The sequence below is a fragment of the Paroedura picta genome, chromosome 1 (assembly GCF_049243985.1).
Source record: "Paroedura picta isolate Pp20150507F chromosome 1, Ppicta_v3.0, whole genome shotgun sequence".
Classification (NCBI taxonomy): Eukaryota; Metazoa; Chordata; class Lepidosauria; order Squamata; family Gekkonidae; genus Paroedura; species Paroedura picta.
The window spans coordinates 86728575-86751541 of NC_135369.1; the positions used below are offsets into that span (position 1 = coordinate 86728575).

General features: G+C 40.9%; 1 protein-coding gene across 1 annotated transcript in view; it reads right to left on the bottom strand.

Moving 5' to 3' along the window:
* Positions 1-6408: 6408 nt before the first annotated feature.
* The window catches only part of NUP133 (nucleoporin 133), a 37772-nt gene continuing 21213 nt past the window's right edge, over positions 6409-22967 (bottom strand). The window contains exons 18-26 of the mRNA XM_077346416.1: positions 22687-22929; positions 19462-19595; positions 18133-18291; positions 14896-15031; positions 14025-14143; positions 12760-12840; positions 10373-10437; positions 6938-7026; positions 6409-6624 (exon numbers count right to left, since the gene is read on the bottom strand). Of these exons, the coding sequence (XP_077202531.1) occupies positions 6488-6624; positions 6938-7026; positions 10373-10437; positions 12760-12840; positions 14025-14143; positions 14896-15031; positions 18133-18291; positions 19462-19595; positions 22687-22929 (1163 nt within the window). The 3' untranslated portion in view covers positions 6409-6487. The remainder of the gene's footprint in view (positions 6625-6937; positions 7027-10372; positions 10438-12759; positions 12841-14024; positions 14144-14895; positions 15032-18132; positions 18292-19461; positions 19596-22686; positions 22930-22967) is intronic.

Consider the following 22967-nt stretch of genomic DNA (forward strand, 5'->3'; position numbering starts at 1 on the left):
GGCTCCAAGACCACTGCAGATGGCGACTGCAGCAAAGAAATTAAAAGACGCTTGCTCCTGGGGAGGAAAGCTATGGCAAATCTAGACAGCATCCTAAAAAGCAGAGACATCACCCTGCCAACAAAAATGCGTCTAGTCAAGGCTATGGTATTCCCAGTTGCAATGTATGGCTGCGAAAGTTGGACCATAAGGAAGGCCGAGTGTCAAAGAATTGAGGCTTTTGAACTCTGGTGCTGGAGAAGACTCTTGTGAGTCCCTTGGACTGCAAGGCGAACAAACCGGTCAGTTCTAGAGGAGATCAGCCCTGACTGCTCCTTAGAAGGCCAGATCCTGAAGATGAAACTCAAATACTTTGGCCACCTCATGAGAAGGAAGGACTCCCTGGAGAAGAGCCTAATGCTGGGAGAGATTGAGGGCAAAAGAAGAAGGGGACGACAGAGAAAGAGGTGGCTGGATGTAGTCACTGAAGCAGTCGGTGGACTTCGGGGGGAATGGTAGAGGACGGGAAGGCCTGGAGGATCATTGTCCATGGGGTCGCAGTGGCTCGGACACGACTTCGCAACTAGCAACAGCAACAAAGTTTCAAAGTATAAAAGTATGACACTGAACCTTTTCATTTATTTTTATTTATTATTCAATTTGTTACCCAGTACTCTCGGCACACTGGCTCGTGGTGGGTTACAATACCTCCACCCGCATACAATAAAACTCCCATTAAAATGCCAATAAAATTACATAAAACAGTAATACCAGCATGGCAGTAAAAAGCACCCACTGCTACTCTAAAAATGTGCCTAGGCGGGCACTACAGGGCTGGATCTGCTAGGTACCATTAATGGTAATTCGGAGTGTATTGGTGCATGTGTCTTCTTTAGGGGAGGACCCATCCAGTGTTCTTGCAGCACTGTCCTGAACCATAAACCTAGTGAAAGAGCTGCATCTTGCAGACCCTGTAGTACACTGAAAACTCCTGCAAGGCCCGTAGCACTTCTGGGAACTCATTCCACCAGGTAGGGGCCAGGACCAAAAAGACTCTGGTCAAAGCCAGACAAGTTTCTCTAGGACCGGGAATGACCAGCAAGTTGGTACCCACAGAGTACAAAGCCCTGAATAAGGTGACATAGGACATAGGGTGACAGGCAGTCCCGTAGATATGTGGGTCCCAGATCATGTAGGGTCAAAACCAGAACCTTGAACCTGATCTGGGCCGCAACTGGCAAGCAGTGCAGCTGCCTCAGCACTGGCTGGATATGGGCCCTCCAAGGTATTCCTGTGAGGACCCTAGCAGCCACACTTTGCACCAGCTGCAATTTCCAGGTCCGAGACAAGGCTGGACCCGCATAGAGTGAGTTACAGAAATCTAAACTAGAGGTGACCGTCGCATGGATCACCATGGCCTGAGAACAGGTAGGGCACAAGTAGGCTCGCCTGACAAAGATGGAAAAATGTCTGGCGGGCTATTTTCTTGACCTGTTCCTCCATGGTCAGCGAGGCATCCAAGGTAACCCCCATGTTGACCATACTGATTAATCCCTAGCTCTCCCCCCCAATCCCCATACTTGAGACTTTATAAATCATATGATTAAGTATTGATTAAAATGGCATACAGAATGCTGTATTTGAATACAGAATACGAATAACTATGTACATAAGCACAAGGTCCTGGTCCAGCCTTTCTCCCATTGAGAAACCCAAGAAACATTCTTCAGGCTTTGTGAAACCTCAGAAGTGGTACAATCCTGCAGAATATGGTTGGGAAACAGCTGTATTCCCACCCTCCCCTCCCCACCCCCTTCAGGCCCATCATTGGCCATTGGGGGGGGGGGGAGGTCAACATGACCATATATGGTCACATCACAAATTTAAAAAATAGATACAAAATTATTTCACTCCCTCCCATTTGTGAAACCCTTCCAGGGTCATCAAGAAACCCCAGAAAGAGAAAACCTCCCGTAGTTGTGTGTTTGTAATACAAGTTATTCCATAGTAGTTAATAGCAGCAATGGCATCATCTTATCTGCCAATGAGTGTTTCTTGTGGTTTATGTGATGCTACTAATGCGTACATTCTGTGCATGAGATTTAAAGATGTGTGTATAGTAGCACACATTGTTCTAGTTTTAACCATGAACAGTTGTTATGGCTAAAAGCAGTGCTAACTGCAAAGAATGGAAATTTAATATTTTAATGTACTCTGCTCTTTTTAAGAACATTAAACACACACAAAACATGAACCTAAGACTGAATGAGAAGATTGCCCACTGCTAGTGTCACTCCATAGTTATAAAAACAAAATAAATTGCTAAAATAGGAAGAATGAAGGATTACATGGCTGCATTTGATTTGATGAACAGGTGTGCAAGGTGTCAGTGAAACATGTAAGGTTCCCTGCTAAAAACCCACACAGCATCCATTGATAAATATTAGAAGAAGAGTTGTTTCTTATATGCCGCTTTTCTCTACCAGGAGTCTCAAAGCGGCTCACATTCGCCTTCCATTTCCTCTCCCCTCAACAGATACCCTGTAAGGTGGGTGAGGCTGAGAGAGCCCTGATATACTGCCCAGTCAGAACAGCCTTATCAGTGCCCTGGCGAGCCCAAGGTCACTCAGCTGGCTGCATATGGGGGAGTGGGGAATCGAACCTGGCATGCCAGATTAGAAGTCTGTGCTCCTAACCACTACACCAAACTGGCAATGGCTCAGAATTTGTTTTTTTTTTCAAAGTTAGATTGTCTTCAGGTCATGGATGTGACCCCCCCCCCCAGCAACAATGCCATCCACAGCACTCTGATGGTGTAAACTTGCTATGCATTTAACTTCTAATAGTTATTTCAGAAGGATATTCAGTGAAGTTTCTTTCTGCAGGTATCATTATTCTATCCAGAAGTCAAGAGATGTTGTGCAACAGTAGCATCAAAAAGAGAGTTTGGAGTATTTGGATCTAAAGATCCCCAATGAAATTTTCCCACCTTCACATCTTCTGCAACCCCCCCCCCCCAATGTCACCCCAAATGCTGCCTCAGATCCTATGGCTGTGGCTTGGGGTTAGTAGGAGATCCGCAGATCCTCTCTTGGCAACTTTCTATTCCAAGCCAAAAGGAAACCATGTGAGGCATTCTTGGAAAATCTCTGTCTACAGAAAAACCATGTTTCTGCTAGATTGAGTTATGCTACCTATTTGTGAGCTTTCCCCCTCATTTCTAGGTACAGTCATGGCACACTGGTAGCTTTAAAATAGTTGGTAGTGAGAATAAATTGATCCTCTTTTTTTCCAATAAATATATAACTTTTTTAATTTTAAAAGATAGGGGATTAAATTAGCCACTTTAAAATATAGCCTGTTCAATAGTTTTGCTTATAGCCAGACACTGCAAGGAAAGTCCTATCCAATGCAAGACTGATTCCCATGTGTATGCAAGTACCCTATACATTAGCTCAATAGCATCAGTTCTAAAGCTTACATCGCATCAGGTGAAGTGATCTTGGACTCAAAAAAATTTACGCTGGAATAAACTTTGCTCGTCTTTAAGAAGCCACAGTGCTCCTGTTTAATTTTACTGCTAAAGGTTAATTTGGCCACTAATCTGAGACAAACCTTGCAGCCTTTATATAATTTCAGGAAATCATATAAAAACAGGCTGCTATACTTTTTACTGATACAAAATTTGTATGTTACCAATGAGTGGAAGATATTACAGTAAATAGAAAGTAAAATAAAAAAACAAATGAACTGATGCCAATTTGAATGGATACAGGCACTGCTTGCAGGGGAGGGTGGTATACAAATGTAAGAAATAAATAAATGACTTTTTTGCTATGTTATAGCATAGTTGTCCTGTAGATTGGCAGCATTGTAATAGCATAATTTTCATAATAAATGCATTTCATTTGTAAAGGTTTTCCTCATCCCTCCAGGCAAGCAAGTGGCATTTCCCCTGTAAACATTCTCAGGGATTAGAATATAGGAAGATAGGCATGAAGGACTAAACCAATATTTTCTTAGTACTCTGCTACAACAGAGACAAGTCAGGTCAAATTCCAGCAATGAGAGCTGAGTAAGAGCAAAGCTGATCTCCATAGGAGAGATTGCTGTAGCTTCTCAACTCTGTCTCAGTGTAAGTAACAACTTTACACCCTTGTCAGATACTTTAAATCATATTATGGTTTCACAAGTGTCACCTGAAAGATGCAACTTATCTCCTCCTTTAAAGAACGCATACATTTTCTAATGAAATAGGTACATATAAAATTCTCAGCATGGCGTATTTTCACTGAATGGAAAAAATAAATTATCTCCAGTAGATTGTAACAGGATACAATCTGCGGTGATGAACTTCTATACATGGATTAATGGTTTGTGGACAACTCGCATCTCCTGTTAAAGGCTATAGAGTATTCTTTTCTGGCCTGGATACACACATATCTGTATGTGAGGCTACTGGAAATTTGCTGAAATGTCCCCCCCCCTTTTTTTGCAAGTATAATGAATTTTTGAAGTATAAATAGACCACAGAATATGGACTAAAGTCATAAAGTAAACCATACTATTGGGAAGGATTTTGTGGGTACATTCAGATACCAGCTACCTTGTCACACAGTGCCTTTGAGGGCTGGATTTTAACTTTAAGACATGTTTTATTTTCAAGGAATGTTTCCCCCCTCTCATTAAATGTATTGCCATTTGCAATTATTACGTGCGAGATTGATGCCAGGATTCCACTCACCATCAGCTGCACTATGCTTGCAAAATAACAAAAGCTGGCATTACTATGTACCCAGAAATACGAGGCAGTTTAGATGACCAAGTTCTAAAGAAACTCACCATCACCTTCATTGTACCACTGTGGGGTGGAAATCTGACCCTTTTTTAAAGGGTTAGAAGTCATTTATTAAAAATTGCATTTGTTTTTCAAGTTAAAAACAGGTTAAACCCTGGAATGGAGAACAACTCACTACAGAAAGTAGTTACCACAAGTTAATTTTATTTTGTACTGAAAACTGATTTGACATTTTACATCCCACTCCTAAAGTTATGCACTGGTGCCTCATTAAGAGTTTCTGATATTACACATGTAGCAGCTGCCTTTTATCCAAACTGGAAATAAAGAGCACCACCAGTTTCAAAAGGAGGCAAACAAAATGTTGTGGTTCAAATGCAGTTGCAGTGGCATGTTCTGAGTAATCTTCAGATTATGTTACTCAGTTAAAAAAATTCCTTGCCCAAACTGGTTCTTAGGAAATCACTGCAACGGATGCATTGCTTACATAGTTCACACCTTGAATAAAACTGTTAGTCTTAAATGTGCCACTGGACTCACATTCTCTGTTGAACACATAAAAGTGAGTTGAGAGTTGATCTTAAAATACTCCACGTTGTTTGCCAGGCACAATCCTTATTATAAATGAATACAGAAGGCATAAGGATGATAAGTAAGAATAGGACACACCTCTTCTCTTCCTGAACAGATTCTAAGTATTAATTTTAAAATATTTTCTTCCAACTATTCCATAAGCTCTAACTTTAGATCCTTTTTAATGCACAACTGAGGTATACTAAATGACTCTGCTATGTAGTATGAATCTATTTCTAGTAGTGCTAATGCATTTTTTCTTCTATGTTTGAACATCTCCAGATAAGTCTGTTCTTCCAAACATGTTCAGCTCCTCTGCTCTCAGAGCCGTATTAGTAGAGCAAGAAGGGAAGCCATGGAATGAAAGCTGTGCTTTTAAAACTAGAAATTGGATTCTCTTCAACTGATTTAACTTGTGACCTTTTCAGCTGTTGGATCAAGTTCTTTGAGCAGGCATCCAGCCAGGGAAGAGAAATAAAATGTAAAGGGATGCAATCTGCTTGGCAGTCAATCTGGGTGTGCTTAGCTGTCTGCAGAAAGATTCTCCTGTAACATTTGTTAGATTAAAGCACCTAAACTGATTCATACTAACCCATCAGCTCGAGAAGTCTCAAGAATGTTGTGGATTGTACAGCAAATAACCAACCATCATTACCTGATAGCAAGTACAGAAGAAACCATCATGTAAAGTTCCTTCCAGGAGAGACAATCAGAAGAACTGCTTTCTAGGCTTTTTGTCATTACCTAGACTGTAGAACGTGTTATCATTACGTGGTGAGCACTGGAAAGTCTCATTCTTTTATATGTAAAGCATATGTGGATCTGTAATGTTTGTAACTGGAGTGGAAAGCTTTACTCAAAATAAGATGCATGAATAAACTGAATACGTTTTCAGAAAGAGAGCACTGGATTGTGGAAATGTAGAGAGTCTGTTCTGAACTATGCCTTTTAATTCATTTGCAGAACAGCTTGAAAAAACTTACTTATACACAACTAAGTTTTCTTCTTTTTAAAATAGAAAATAATCTAGCCTACAGACACTCAGTTCTTCAACAATGTTTTCTTGTAAATGCTTTATTCCAAGAGTTCAATACAGTATAAAAAAGCGATTAATTCTTTCTGAAATTCAAAATTCCCTCATGCCTGCCTGTAGACATAAAGTTCATAATTTGCTTTCAAAACAAATTCAAAGTACGGATTGGATTTTAAATTTCCAAGTTCATCGGCTTGCAGTAAATCCTTCACCTCTGGTAGATATTCACTGAGCTGAACTCCTACAAACAGAAAGAACAATGTGTTAGCCTGCGTGCTTGATAATTATGGAAAGTACATTTTAGACTCTGTTGCCTAGAACTGAGATACAACAACAGTTTTTAAAATGGGATTAATTTTCAAAATTGATTTGGCAGCTTCCTTTTACCCTTTGCAAATCAATTCTCACCAATTTTTACAGTAAGAGTAATGAATTTGGAACTTTGTGGCAAATGCTATTTTTCCTGCTCCTTTGATAATGCAGGTTTATGTACACATGTGAGAAGATTTACAAATATTTTTTCTGATTATATTCAATACAACAAAACAATTTACCTTCTTTCAGCAGCTTTTGTAGTATTTTTACAAATATGCTGTCTTTAGAGGCATCAATTGGATCATCTTTGCCTTCTGAACTAGACCAACTGTAATCCAAAAATAAAAGCAATGAAGTATCCTGCTTCCTTTGAAATGTTACAAAACTCAAATTTCCAATGCGCTCTTTCTAGCATATGCCCTTTTCTAGCTCAGTCATCTGCAAGTGTCATACACATTTAATTAGCACAGGTCACAGAAGTTCAGCTATGCCAAAGCAATATTAAGGATGTTAGAAGGTACACTGAACATTATAAAAATTCAAATGAAAAAAGTTATCTCAATATTGTAGGTGTGGGCTTTATTACAACTACCATGATACATGTCTAAACTCTTCTGAAAAGAAAGGGACATTCTGGCACTAGCCTGGCTTCTTCACCAGTGTTAGCAATCAGGTTCCAAAAAGGGAGCCTGTGCTACAGAAACCAACACCAGCCAAATATCAACAATGGTGGCCACAATTAACATCAACACCAAAGGACAGAGAAATTGCTTTTAATGCCTCTGCTTTATTGGGCACCTTGGCAAACATGAATGAGCCCCTATTTGTAAATGATTGTCTAGGTTACCTGAACTTTTAGACTACTAGGGTGCATCTGTTACAAGATGAAGAGCCAAGAGAAATCTGAAATCGTGAAGCTGAGTTCTAGCATAGTGTGAATAAATATTATAAGTCCTAACAACGGTCATAATATCATCCCTGGCCAATCCTATGCCAAATTTTACCACTCACACCCCATGGATTTCAATGGCTTTAAACTGAAGTAACCATTTACAAGACTGCACTATAAGAAAGGTGTATCTGTTCACTAAATAGAACACAGTGATTTAAAAACAAAACCCACACAACATTCCTATTTTCCAAACCTTTTCACAAGTGACAAAACCTGATGTGATCATGAGACTCAAGATGATTAGAAAATTTGGCTAGTATGTTCTATTGTATGCAATTTCTGTATATCTAATGGGAAATACAGTCACATTAAGTAGATAGGCATGCTGAGAAAATGGATAGATGCTATCATACTTTCCATTCGCTCCTTCCGAAATAGTGGTAGTGAACTGAATGAATGAAACAATGTTTCCATGTTAGGAAGTCATTAAGGATGCCTCCATGAGCCTCCAGATGCAACCCAGTACCATATACAGCTATCAAGCTTGACGGTATAGGAGTTATGCTCACCCCTACAGTATAGTTAGATCAGATAATACAATGCACCATTTTGAAGAGGACTTGGCATTCACAAGAACATGATTATGCTTAACCTAAAGGTTCTCCAATGGGAAAACACAGTGAAATGTTAAACACACTACTTGAATAAAGATCAGTTTCTAACTGGCCCACAAAACAAATACAAATTTTTGACAAAATTATATTTAGAATTTAAATAGTATCCCTGAATGCTAACTTCAGTTCAATGAATAAATAGGTGTACAGTTTACAATAGGACCCTTTCCCTAATCTGTCCACAATTAAGAGTAGGAAATAAATATACTTGCACATACCTACACATTTCAGAGCATGGAATAAGTTTTAATTAAATAAATAAATGAAAGCAGCCAGTGCAGTTTATCCGGTAGGTAGGGGCTTATAAATTCAGAATGTTAAGCAAGTTTAGAACATAACTTTTCAAAAAAATTGGGAGTTTCTATAAATGAAAGGGGAAAAAAGGGAAATGGTGGAGACAATGATTTCTAATCTACAAACATAAGGACAGAACTCTGGAGTATCCATTAACCGTATTGTGTGTGTAGATATTTCAAATATTACAATTCAGTAAAAGCATCCTAGTGTGTACCATAAAGACATTTTTATAGTCAGCAATCCACTATTGGGGGAAAAATTTACTGCTGCTTTTCACCCTGACCTAACAAACTTCCACAGCAGAAGTGGGGATTAAAAGCCAGGTTTTACAAGATCTTACTCTACCACTCTATCCACTATCCCACATCAGCTCTCAGTTTAGGTCTCCAGCTTATGGAAAAGCTGGATGTAAGCCATCTGAGAGAAAAGCGAAACTTCTTATACAAGCAGAAGAATGAGAGTTGGTGGGTAAGATCTGTATTACAGCCTGTATCAACTCTTATGCAATTATCTGTAGAACAGGGCAAGTGGTCACCACTTATAATAAATACCAAATATAATTTCATATTCCACATTTTAAATAAACCTAAGGGTCTTCAAGACAATACAATTTTGTCTAAAAATGCATCAATACATCTCTCTATATATCATGGCTCCATCTGTGGATACTCAGATTTGGAGAGGGGGGGATGAACAGACCAGATGCTTCAATGGCTATTGCTAGGGAACCACAACAGAAGTGCCAGCATTTCATGCCTTAGTTTCTTTCAGTAAAAGGCAGGGGGAGGGGGGTCAAAATCCTTTTCAGAGCTGTTTTGACTTTTGAGGGAGGACTCACTGGGGACAGGCCCAGCAGCAACCACTAGGCAATTTGCTACCATGCAACCTGTATCATTCATACAGACCCAGCTATTTGCTCCTGTTCAACAGCAGCCATCTCTCTCATACAAGTTTGGCATACTGGTTACAGTTTCACAGTAAGATTTGGGAGACTCAGGTTTGAATCACTACTCTGCCATGGGAACTCATTGGGTGACTTTTGGGTGGTCAGACATTTTCAGCCTAATCTACTTTCCAGGATTGTTTAACCTCTATGGTAATTTCAATTTCACTGTATCTGAAGAAGTGTATGTGTGCATACAAAAACTCATGCCTTGAATAAAACTTTTTTTTTGAAGGTGCCACTGGACACAAACTTTGGATAAATTTCCAGACAATTTCCAAGCAAACAAAATGTTTACCAAACTTCAAAGCAATTGGGGGAGGGATGAATTCTCTAGCCATTGATACACCAATAGCTTCCCTGTGCATTTCTGCAGAAAAAAAACCCAACCCTTCCTGAGAGTTTCTTCTTTGAAGGCCATAGCTGGGATTCCCTATGTCCAATCTGCACATAATGTGGAAGGCATGTAGGGCATCAAGGGGAAGTCCCCTGTGAGTTTGAGGTCTCTACCTTGCACAGGGCCTATTTTGTATACTCTTGAACCTCTACAGGTCATTTCTCCAAAAAGCATTTTCCTAGGGGTTTGCATAACTTGGACCCTGTAAATCTTATCTTCACCAAACTTGGGAGGGCAAGTAGAAGGGAGTCAGACAGAGATCCCCTACATGCTTAAGGCCTCAGCATTTCACTTGGCAGCTAATAGTTCATGATGGTTTGTGGTTTACAAACCGGGCATTTTCCGGGTTCATGCCCATCACTAATGTCATACATAATTCTAAATAGGATATCCTTTTTTGTATAATATGAACATCCAATCAGAAATTAGAAAATAGTACGAGATTTAGCACCAGTAATTTTGTTCACTTACTTGTCTCTCTGAAGAGCCTTGCTAAGTATTTTTAGTTTCAGATCATTTATATCCACTTGCTCATCCTTTATTTAAAATGAAGACAAAAATCTTATTAAATACACTTGATATTTGAGAGGAAAAGTCTAATCTGCTACTAATACAACTAAATTTAATAGCTCATGTAAGCTGTAAACTACATGACCAAAAATAGGTAACAGTTTTCGGTTTTATTGGTATGTCCCAGAAGAAATTTGTGTGAAACGGAAGATGAAAAAGGAAGCAGCTAGCGATGAGGAGCCCTGATGGTTCAAGTTACTGAAAAATGCTAGTAAAGAAAAAAGAAAAAAATGTTATTCTACCATTGAGAAAATGACAATGTGGTAGCTACTTTAGAAAGTGATGATGGGCAGGAAGAAAGCCAAGTACAGAGCAAGAAAACACATAAGTTTCAAGAAAGGACATGGTGCCAAGTGCTATAGACAAAAGTTGTGCCAATTTTTGTGTCTGTGTCTGTGTGTGGGGAGAATGAAACAATCATGCAAAATTGTAAATTCAAAAAAGATTTAAATAAAGTCTTGCTTCAAAGACAATTGAAATGTTACGGAAAAAAGGGAACTTTAAGAAGAAATTAAATAGGGAAGAGTGTAGGTTAATTATGACTAATGACGTACAATACAAGAAAGTTATTTGGCAACTAACAGCATTAGTCTAGGGGAAAGCATGACCGTGCTACAGAGAAAGTCTATTAGTGAAATTATAGGGTTGTGCATGGTGACTTCCAAATCAGCTGTTCCAGGCCGGCGCAGCCAGCGCCACGGGGGGGGGGGGAGGGAAGGCATGCGCGCTGGTGCGTCAGTCAGCACACACATGTGCAGGCGCCGAATTGCACACCACCACTGGTGCCTCCCCCCCCCCATGCCACTGGCTCCTTTGGCCTGGAACGGCCGCTTTGGATGCTGAAGCGCACAACCCTAGTTCCAAGGTACGAGTTTCCCCCAAAAGTAAAACCTAGTGGTACTTTTTCATGCACTGCTAATATAAGCCCTCCCCTGAAAATAAGACCTACCTCTAATTGACCCTGCCTCAGTCAGCTCATGCCCACTCCCATCTACCCAGCCGGCCAGGGGCTCTCTGCTGGCATTGTGGCCGGTTTGCCCCTGGACACATGTGTCATTTTAACATGGCGATGCTATGGGGAACCGGTTCCCAGTGGAGGCACCATTTTCAAAAGACAGAAAAGTACATGGGGGGGGGGAGCCTTCTTCCTCCAAGGGCTCAGGCCCAGATTAGGGACGGGGAAGAGAGCAGCTGGAGCTTGGCTGCTAAGAGGAAGCTGGGCGAACTCTCCGACTCCTGTCTCAGGAGGGAGGGGGGCTTTCCCTTCCTGGAGAGGCCAGCGACAGTCCCCCGGACGGCATCCTGGTGCTGCAGAGCAGAACCCCCACTCCCACCCCCTGCGCGGATCTCGGGCAGAGGTGGACTGAGTCAGCCAGAGAGTCCACCCAGCTTCCTCTTAGTGCCCAACTCCAGCTGCTCTCTGCAGGCGTCCTTCCAGAGTTTTGAGCAAGGGGACACGGGCTCCCCTGCAAAGATCCACCATTTGCCCTACATGGCTTTATCATTAGGACCTCCCCCCGCCCCCAATCTGCACCTGAGCTCTTGGGGGGAAAGACAGCTCTGACAGAGTGTCTGCCCTGCTGCGGGCATGAGGGGGGCAGGGAGAAGCGCGCTGGGCTGGACACTGCGAAGAAGGAAGAAATATAAGATCTACCTGAAAATAAGCCCTAGTGCATGTGTTTTCTACCTAAATATAAGACACTTATTTTCGGGGAAAACATGGTAGTTCTGTAGTCTGCTGCCAGGAAGTGGGCAGGCAAGGGAGGTCCAAAGGACTATGGGGCTGAAAGCTATGAAGGGATAGGATTGCTAGGTACTAACATGCCTATGCTAGTCTACTAACATGACAAAGCTAGAAGCTGCTGATTCTACTTTCATTGCTGCAGTGTAATTTGACAATCCTCCTGGGGAATAAGAGTTGATATATGTGGAGAGGAGGGAAGGAACTTTGAATTGATTTGAATTTGTAGGCTGAGGATGTTCAGTGAAATTTTTACAGATTCTTTTAAGGAGCACCATCTGAACATTTTATATTCATGATTCTATGCAGTGTTATTTGAAAGCTATCCTAAAAATCAATGCATACAAGAACTTTAAAAATCATGTCACTGTTGGAACACTGATATCTTTTAACCTGAAAGGCTTGATCCACTATCTATAAAAAGACAGCCATATAAAAAGTCCATGCCAGCTGCCAAAAAAGACGAATGTAAAGTATCTTCTTGCATACAGAAAGTAAAATCTATTCTTCTGTAAAATGTTTCACTGACCTCTAATCATTCTCATACCTCATCAATATATTCAAGTAGATCAAGTGCCTTCTTGAAGTCGTATTCGTTAGCCCTCCTGTTCTCATTGCATATGTACAGCTAGAGCATAAAGAGTGAAGTACAAACAATCATTTCAAGTCTCCAGAGAAGTGAAACTGATCTTGTGAAGAACTCAGTGTGGGAAGTCCACCCTGTATTCCAACAAGTGATCTTTTCAGGGAAATATGCCTTGATTCAGCAGCAGGTATTTTTGTAGTAAGGGAGACAGAGTACAAGGTTTTAGAAATGCATTCCACCCATATTACAATGGAAAGACTGCACTGATGTAAGGTTGCTATATGATAGGCTTCAAATTTGTATACCATTTAAGGCTGCAGCATTCCCAGTCTGTTGTGCTAGGAACATAGTTCCACAAATAAATACTCCAATATAGAAATTAGCTTTATTTGCATAATGGTAGAGACCTAATAATAATCTACAATGTATCTAAACCAGATAAAGATCTAGCAAAGCTCCATACAACTTTTTCCATTTAACACTTGAATATATTTGTTTTCCAACTGAGACCCACAACATAAAATTGACTTCTATGCAATACACCTTTAGTTTAGATGGCAAACTAAAAATTACTATTTAGTCATTCTCACTATATTACCATTCACAGCTGCTAACTGAAAGACAAAGTAGAGACAAAATTCAAGGCAAAAAACTGTAGCAAAAACTGTCTGAATGTAGTGGTAAATCTAAATTTCTATCCATTCTCTTCTATGTCCCCTTGAGACTTTGTGATAAAGACTATTTCAAAGGAACATAACATCAAGTATGAAATGCAGGTGAGGAGAGACCAGTGTTCACACAGCTCAATCTTGGGCTTCAATACAAGGTACAATTTAGATTTGATATCAATAGTACTACTCAGTTTTGTAAGGCATGTCTGGGGTGACATGAGCATTCAGCTGCATTGGACTGTTACCCATCTTGCCTACTGAAATGCTTTTAAGAATGCCATTTCTGTAGGGAATAATCATTGCTTCAAGAAAGGCATATGGAATCAAGGGGAAAGAAAAGAGCAACATAAAACAGAAAATGTGACTAGTTTTAAAACACAAACACTGATCTTCAAAATATTTTAGATTAGCAATCTACCATTCTAGTCAAAAGGAAAAGAAAATTGAAAAAAAAAAAGAAATTGAAGAACCACAGTCAGTGTCTTCCAACCTCAATGCCAGCTCTCTTCAAACAAAGTGCAAACTTCAGCCCACTGTCAAAACAGTGCTGCATACCTCTATCAGCTGTGGAGCACTTAAGACAGGCATTTCATTAAGGTTTAATTCCCTCTCGGCCAACAGCTGTTCAGGTAGAGTCTCCTGGTGCAGCAGAAAGTGCTCTTGTTCAGCCGTTTCTTGTAAGACAAAGGATGATGTATATTTAATTACTGAATAAAAGGGAATTAAATAATGTTTTCCAAGGTTTTGTAAGTTTAATGTGTGTGTGTGTGTGTGTGTGTGTATGTTTCATGCTCCTTGGAGGCCTGTCAAATTTGGGTTTACTATCAACAGCTCAGAAAGATACTGGTACATTTCATTTCAAGCAAAGAAAATGTCTAGTCAGATTGTCTATACATAAAATAAGGGAGTTTTTAATAAATTAATCTAACTCAAGAATAGTCCCCAGTGAGTTATGGAGAAACACTAGAGGTTCAATGCAATATGCCATTACTTAACACCAAACAAACTCTTTCCTTTGTGCACATATAAGGGTCACTCCTTATTTTGTAGGAAATTGCCTTTTAACACTATCTGTTAATACTCAAAGTGGTTCCCCTCAAAACAAGAACTTATTTAAATTGCTACCATTTTTTTAAATGGTAGGAAATGAAGACAACAAAGTGTGATAAAATACATTTCATCTTCTATGAAACATTTAAGAGACTCTGCAAGGAAGGATAGCCAGTATTTGCTATTAAGACCCTGAACAACACAGCATAGAATCCCGGTTGGCAACTACCCTTCCAGACTACTTTATAACACAAACCTTGCCATCGGTGTCCATATTCCCCACTACTAGTTGACAATTATAATGCTGTTAAGATGCTAGATGTAACTACAAAAGGGATTGCCACCATATATGCAAAAAAAATCCTTTAAAAATTACCTTCAATTTTTTCATTTAGTATCACATCTGAAATGTCAGATGCCAACACAGCGAGTTTACTCAAGCCAAGCAGAGTTTTCTTCCTTGCAAAGTACCGAGTTTCTGTATTTGCTAATTTCTGCAGTGTTCGATGAGCCTAACATTGGAAAATGAACTGAAACACTGAAATTATATGGTAGATAGAGCAAAAATGCAACAATAAAGAGATCTAAATAAAGGGTTTAAAATTCTTACTATATTACTATAATAAAACATGTTTTATTTACATTTGGATTTGTTGACCGCCACCCTTGAACCAAGCCAGCTCATTACGGTTTACACAAAACCCCCATAAAACAGAATACAGTAACACGTGGCCTATTACCTCTCGCCTCACCAGTATACAACTGCCCACCAACCTCGGCAGAGGCCTCCCAAGGCAAATGCCTGGTGGATGAGCTCCCTTTTGCAGGCCCTGCGAAATTGTGGGAGTTTGGACAGGGCCCTGATCTCTTCAGGGAGCTCATTCCACCAGGTGGGGGCCAGGATAGAAAAACCTCTGGCCCTCGTTGAGGACTGACGTGTTTGTTTGGGGCCAGGGATCACCAGCCAGTTGGTGGCGGCGGAGTGTAATGCTCTTTTGGGGATATAGGTGGAGAGATGGTCTCTCAGGTACACTGGGCCCAGACTGCATATGGCCTTGAAGGTGAGAACCAAAACCTTAAGCCAGCTGAGCTGTTGAAGTATAGGCCAGATATGGGATCTCCATGGTGTATTGGTGAGAATCCTGGCCGCAAAGTTCTGAACCGATTGCAGTTTCCAGGTCAAGGATAAGAGTAGGCCTGCATAGAGCAAGTTGCGGAAGTCCAGTCTAGAGGAGACCGTCGCATGGATCACTGTGACTAGGTGTTCTGGTGCCAAGTAGGGTACTAGTAGCTTGGCTTGGCATAGATGGTAGAAAGCCTGCTGTGCTACTCTCATGGCCTCCATGGAGAGGGAAGCATCTAGGATCACACCCAAGTTTCTGGCAGAGTGGGCTACTGCTAGATGCACTCCATCCAGATTGGGTAAGTGCACTTCCTCACTTGGATCTTTCCTAACCAGCCACAGGACCTCTGTCTTTGAAGGGTTGATCTTCAGACAACTCTGCTTGAGCCACATCTTTACTGCTTCCAGGCATCTGGCTAAGGTTTCTGGGGGGAAAGCAGGGTGGTCATCCATCAGGAGGAAGAGCTGGGTGTCATCTGCATATTGGTGGCAACCCAGTCCAAACCTCCGCACCAGCTGAGCAAGAGGGCTCATGAAGATGTTAAATAAAACAGGAGAGAGGACTGTTGCGTGTGGGATTCAACATGTGAGCTGATGACGGTTGGATACTCTCCTATTTCAACCCTTTGTCACGACCCCGGAGGAAAGAGATCAGCCATTTGAGAGCTGTTCCCCATATCCCGGTGTCGGCAAGGCAGTGACCTAGGAGCTTGTGATCTACAGTGTCAAACACTGCTGACAGATCTAACAGTATAAGCAGCACTGACTAGTCAGTCTAGCTGGTCATCCATCAGGGCGACTAGTGCCGCTTCCACACCATGGTCAAGGGCTGAAGTTTCCTCCAGGAATGCGGATATTTGGTCTGCAGCAGCCTTTTCAACTAATTTCCCCACTAATGCTAGACGCGAGCCGGGGCGGTAGTTGTCAGGTGATTTTGTGAACTTAGGCAGATTGCAAGTGGGTGAGGAGGTGTCTTTCACGGCCCTTCCTTGCATACCCAGGGAATTGCTGATTGCCACTGTGGGATGGTTGGTGAATTTCCTCCAGACCAAGCTGGATTCTGGAGATTTTTGGTGGTGGGGATCACTTGAGCATAAAATTGGGGTCACTGTGGGTAAGCAGGTATTTCTGAGTTCCTGCATTGAACAGGGGATTGGACTAGATGACCCTGGAAGTCCCCTCCAACTCTATGATTCTAAAAAGTGGATAAACATTTAATAAATAATAAATGGGAGACAGCAACTCCTGTTTAACCCAATCTTCACACATCTTCCTCGCTTTTCCCCACCTACAAGCAGCTATTTCTAATTCTAGAAAGTTGATTGCTGGATCACAGGACCTGGACAGAGAAACACATACCCCTTTGTTAATAATGGGGTGAACTGCCATGCCTTTTCTTGTCAGCAGAGCTCTGCAAATTGTAGAGGCAGCTCTATTTAAACTTTCAAAAAAGAGAGAGGAGGGGGGAGGGAAAGGGAGAGAGGCAGGAAAGGCAATCCTGCTGCCTCTCCTTCTGCTTCCCCATACCGCCCACTGACTTACAAGGCTGTCACTTGCAACTCTGGAATTCAACTTTCTCAGGGTCAGAGACAGCTGCTGGGGGAATGGGGGAGAAAGAAAGATCCCAATGCTTTCTGCTGATGGACTGCTTTTCCACATTGTAAAGGATCAATGGGAAGAGGGATTCTGATAAAATTTCTGTTGGCTCTTGACGATTTAGAAAATAAAATAGAAGTATATTTACTAAATTTTATTCCTTTCTTAAATTTATGGATATTTTCTAGTTAAACACATCTAGCATGTAATTAAGAAGTTGGTAATAACAAATTAAATTTCATGTTTTCTGTATCTATGTTTTCTGTATCAATTTCCAGTCCTGAATAAAGGATACTGATAGATTCTCAGAAGAGGGTACAGAATACCCAGTCTCAGTCCTGTATTCACATGCAGCTAATGCATTCATGTACAGTGTTCCATGAATGTCTGAGCTATTTTTACAGATCAATGATTCTTAACAGTGATCATCCAACCCCCAAGGGAGTGAGCTAAAAGTCTTGGGAGATACTCAGAATTCTGGGGGCACTTGGGATTTCTGGAAAACTCTTTCCCCCATTTGCAATGGTTTCTGATACCAAGCATAGCTGTTTCATCCTGCTCAACCCAGAGCTAAGCTTTCTCCTGCAGGTTTTTAAAAAAAGGGGCCACAATAAACTAGAATTAAGTATGACATTAAAAAGCTGGCTGATGACCATCAGGCACAAGAGCGTGCCTGAGAACTGCATACCATACACATATATCATAAAGGTGATTTGTGTGGAATTCTGTTTATATATATACTTTATGATGACTGACAAATGGTTTGAAAAACCACAGCTGTTTGTTTTTCACTGTAGACTTTGTGAGAGAAAGAAGTTGTACAGATGACATCCCAGAGGATCTCTACCAAAGGAAGAACTGTTATTTGTCATAGCTATAATTAGGAAAACATACCTTTTCCATATCATGGCTGTTGATGTCATGTAGCCAACTGAGATGCTCATGAGCCTGTAAGAAGGTGGCCAGTTGGCCTTGCTGAGCAATGGGCTGCGATAGCAGCTTTCCTCGTTTTCCCTTCTCCAAATACCAACGGAAGAGGAAATCTGAAAAATTCTAAACATTACAATTACATAAGCACTTGTTTCACCGAACACAGTCAAACTACAAAACTGACTGGCACTAAAAATAACAGTTCTAAAGAGGAACCCCATAAAGCCATCGGACAACTTTCAATATTAGGGCTATTGTGGAGACCTTCCTAAAAGTGCTCCCATCTACTTCAAAATCCAACCAACTAATCTTCATCTGAGGAATGATATCCTTACACACTGTCCCCCTCATCTTTTGGAGAAGTAAGTGGTTTCAGGCAAAGCAGGCTTTTAAAATGTATTTTCATGAAATTATATATTAAGAAATTTTAAAGTTTAAGATTCTTATAATTTAAATTTTGTAAAATTTTAAATTGTGTGTTTTATATGTTGTCACCTGTCCTGAGCCTTTGTGAAAAGGCAGGCTAGAAATATAATCATTAATTGTTTGATTCATTGATTGATAAATAAACAAACAAACAAATAAATAAAAGTAATTATGGAATCCTTCTGCCAGCAGAAGTTGCAAAAATTCACAGGGACTAAGCCCTTTTTATCCTTCTCCAACATTTTCCATCAACAACTAAAAGGAAGTGCAGCTAAACATGACACAAGGCATGAATGAATGGGCCAATTCCACTTCTTACACTTCACTTCTGGTCACTGATAATCTTCAAAGCTAACTGAAAGAAAATAGAACAAACACCATGCAGAGTAGTCAAGGCTGTTTGTTTTGTAAAATGGAATTATTCACAATAATAAAAGTGGACATTGATCCCAAAGCACAGCATCCCTACAGCTTCCACAACTTATAATTGCTTAGAGACACAAGACAGTCCCTCCCCCATTCATCCCTTTCTCTTCCTATGGCAGAATAGTTTCTGTAGCATACAACTCACACCTGTTCTTCAGCTGGCAACATAAGGCTATTTACTAGAAATGTTATGCGCAATCCAAAGAAACTTATAACAGCCTATTGCTTTCAGAGCAAGTATCTATAGTGGCTAGAGCACTTGACTTTGACTAGGGAGACTAAAGAAGAAATCTTCTTGGGGGCCTTTGAGCCATTCATCATTCTTCAGTCTCATCCGCTTTACAGGCTTGCTGTGAAGTTACAATGGGAGTGGGGGGCACAACTATGTATACAGCTCTGAACTCCTTGGAAGAAGAGTGGGGTACGAATGAGACAGAGTACCTGATCAGCAAATTGGGTTAAGTATCGTTGTAGTCTGGTCTGGTTATCAGTCTGCTCACATATTTGTATCAAAATATCAAAATCACAATATTTTTCTGCCAGAAACGCAGCTAACTGGTGCTGCCCTATGGAAACTGCAAACAAACAAAGAAACAAAAAGCAAATATTTAGAATCAAGCACATTCGTCTTGGTGATGCCCCTCAGCATTGTTGTTAGTTGCAGTCTTGTCCATCGTGACCCCATGGACTTGTCAAAGTCAAATCAAAGCCTTCCTGTCCTCTACAATTCCCCAGAGTCCATTTAAACTTGCACCTACTGCTTCAGTGACTCCATCCAGCCACCTCATTCTCTGTCGTCCCCTTCTTCTTTTGCCCTCAATCGCTCCCAGCATTAGGCTCTTCTCCAGGGAGTCCTTCCTTCTCATGAGGTGGCCAAAGTATTTGAGTTTCATATTCAGGATCTGGCCTTCTAAGGAGCAGTCAGGGCTGATCTCCTCTAGGACTGACCGGTTTGTTCACCTTGCAGTCCAAGGGACTCGCAAGAGTCTTCTCCAGCACCAGAATTCAAAAGCCTCAATTCTTTGACGCCTGGCCTTCCTTATGGTCCAACTATCACAGCCATACATTGCAACTGGGAAGACCATAGCCTTGACTAAACGCACTTTTGTTACCCCTCAGTACAGACAATAAACATCCACATCATGACAAAACTAACATGAAAGTTTATTAAAAATGTATATAGATCATTGATATTTAATTTACTCTCCAAATATCAAATGTGTGCACAAACGTAACAGTTTAGCTCTGAATACCATACGTTTGAACCAGTTCATCAGGATGCAGTGACTAGTTACACATCTTTGGCAAAGCCTCAGAAGATTTTATCTTAGCAGATCCTTCTTGTTTAATTCAGAATAGGCGGCCTATATTGGCTGCCACAGTAAAGAGTAACACTTATTTGCAATTTGTCACCAGTTAAACAGACAGATTTATTGCCGCTCACATCACATTTGTTATGCCCCAGCCATTATGGGTAGCATGATATCCCCCATATCACATCAATATGCTATGAGACCAGCACTATAGAGCCAAAGAAAGGAAATAAGCACTAAAGAATTTTTAAAGGTTTACAAACTGGCAAGCCAGATCATTACTAGAGAAAGTCTTGTGGGCATCTGACATTTTATTTAACAAGGACACTTGACTATTCCCATGATTTAGTTTCAGTTGTGGGTGTTGAGGAGAGGGAGAAATGCCACTGCTTCTGTGGAGATCACTTCTCAATGTTCACCAAATAGTTAGGGTATGTACTTACTTTCCCTTTCAGGTTCAACTATAGCACAACTATAGCTCTAATGAATAGGTGCCTCTGTTATTTAGTTTTATACTTAATCCTGAACCTCACACCCAGATAGTGGAGCAAACAAATCTATATCATGGGACCAATTACAGACAAGGGATTTTTCTATAAACCTGGGGAAAATCCCAAATTTGTAGAAAACATTTTTAAAAAGAAAGCAAAGAAGCGATATGTGTACTTGTGCAGATCTTACCACTCAAACAAACAAACAATGCTGACCAAGACCTCATGGTCAGCAATGCTTTACAGATGAGCATTTGGGGAAAAATAGGATGACCGAGAGGAGAGGGAGAAAGCAACAGCCAGTGGGGGACACATGGACTGTGGGGATGGGATGGCTGAGGCAAGGCAGCAGTGATAGAGGGGGGAGCAGTGGCAGAATAGGTAAAGGTGAATGCAGCACTGCTGAGAGAAAGTAGGGAAAAGCAGAAGAGACAAGGCAAGTCTTCTACTTCAAATCTTCTACTCCGAACCATGGCAAGGGGTCTTCCACTCAAAAAATTCCCTGGTCACAACCAACTGGTTGATGGTGGCAAAAGGCATGCAACTGAAAGTAAGATTTGTGCATTCAGCTTCAATTCCACCATCAGCTGGTCGGGGGGGTAGGGGTGGGGTAGTGGAAGAAAGCACACAATACACTTTCAGGTGTAATCCCCACTCCCCTCCACAGAGAACAAGAGAGAGGAAGAAGTGAGTACTAGCAGGGGGATGGAATTTCTCCTCCCTCCCTCATAAGTCCTCACAAGTTCCAACTTGCGCAGTTATATTCTTGTGCACTCAGAATCACAATATATGTGATCACAACAAATATTTGAGTCCTGGGTCAAGAGGCTTTTTCTGACACAGAAAAACTGTTCTGAGAGAAGTTCAGATCCCATATAAGCACAAATGAGCAAGAGCTATTCATTTTCTCATTTTAAAATCCAGTGCAGGACGTGAAGATTATGTAAGCGCTTCCTATATGCCTGTCTGCAAGACACTCAATTCCACCAGGTGCTCCCAGTGACCATGTGGCTAGGTAAACATCTGCAGGAAGGTGCTTCATGTCTACAAATGTACTGGCTCCTCCTTACCAACAAAGGATGCTTCTGACAGCATTGAGGAACCAATGCAAATGCATTTAAGTGCATACAAGGGCTCCCTGCACTGCAGAGGTTCAGCTGAACACAGAGACATATGAAGATAGCTGAAGTCTTCCATCTACAATAGGTTACACAATTTAGAGCTAATTCCACCAAAATCCTTTTGATATACAAAATCCTGTGCTGGGATGCAAAATGCACAAAGGAGGTAAAGCAGTTTCACACATGAATAAGCTCTCAGTTACTGTTAAAATTAATCCTTGTCACAGAAGGATGATACCCTGAAAACCAGAATTCAGAGGAGTACAAAATGACATGGATTACTCTTTTTAGAAGCTATCAAAAAAAAATCTTCTGTACTTCTTCAGCTCCTTCTTAAAAGTACTAATCTGGAAAAAAAATTTAGGGTTTGGGTGCAGGAATATTTTTAAAAAGAAGTCAGAGGATGCTTAAACAAAAACTTTAAAGAGATAATTTATCAAAGTGAGATTCTGTATTTTCTAATCACTTTGCAAGCTGTTTTCCACATGGCAACAATCTTAAGGGCAAAAACATTTCTTGTGAAAAATTACTGGGTGGGTTAGGTGTGAATTTCATCCTCTTACTACTGCAGCTTACAACCTGATGCTACCAACCTAAAGAAAGCTGTGCCATGAAGAATGTTCCTGGGGGGTGGGGCTGTTTCTATTTCATTTTGGGGGGTTGCCTTGCAAGCCATTGGGAAGGACTGTAAGCAGCTTATAACATAGTATATGCCCTCTAAATAACAGTAGCAGCACTTACGCAGTGGCAATAGCAGTTCCGACCTTTTCTGTATATACTCCGTTTCCAGACTGCTGTACCGTTCCTGACAGTCAGGACTGTCCACGGACTGAAGCTGGGAAACATAGCCATCCAGAAACCCATCTAGTAGTGCCACCAGCTGTTCTATCACAGTGCAACGAAGGTTACTGCTGACTTGAGGATAGACGACTTTCAGAATAACTTCGTGCTGACGTATTATTGTGGACCGCACAGCAACAGATGCTTGACCGAAAGGGGGGGGAAAAACACAGTATCTTAAA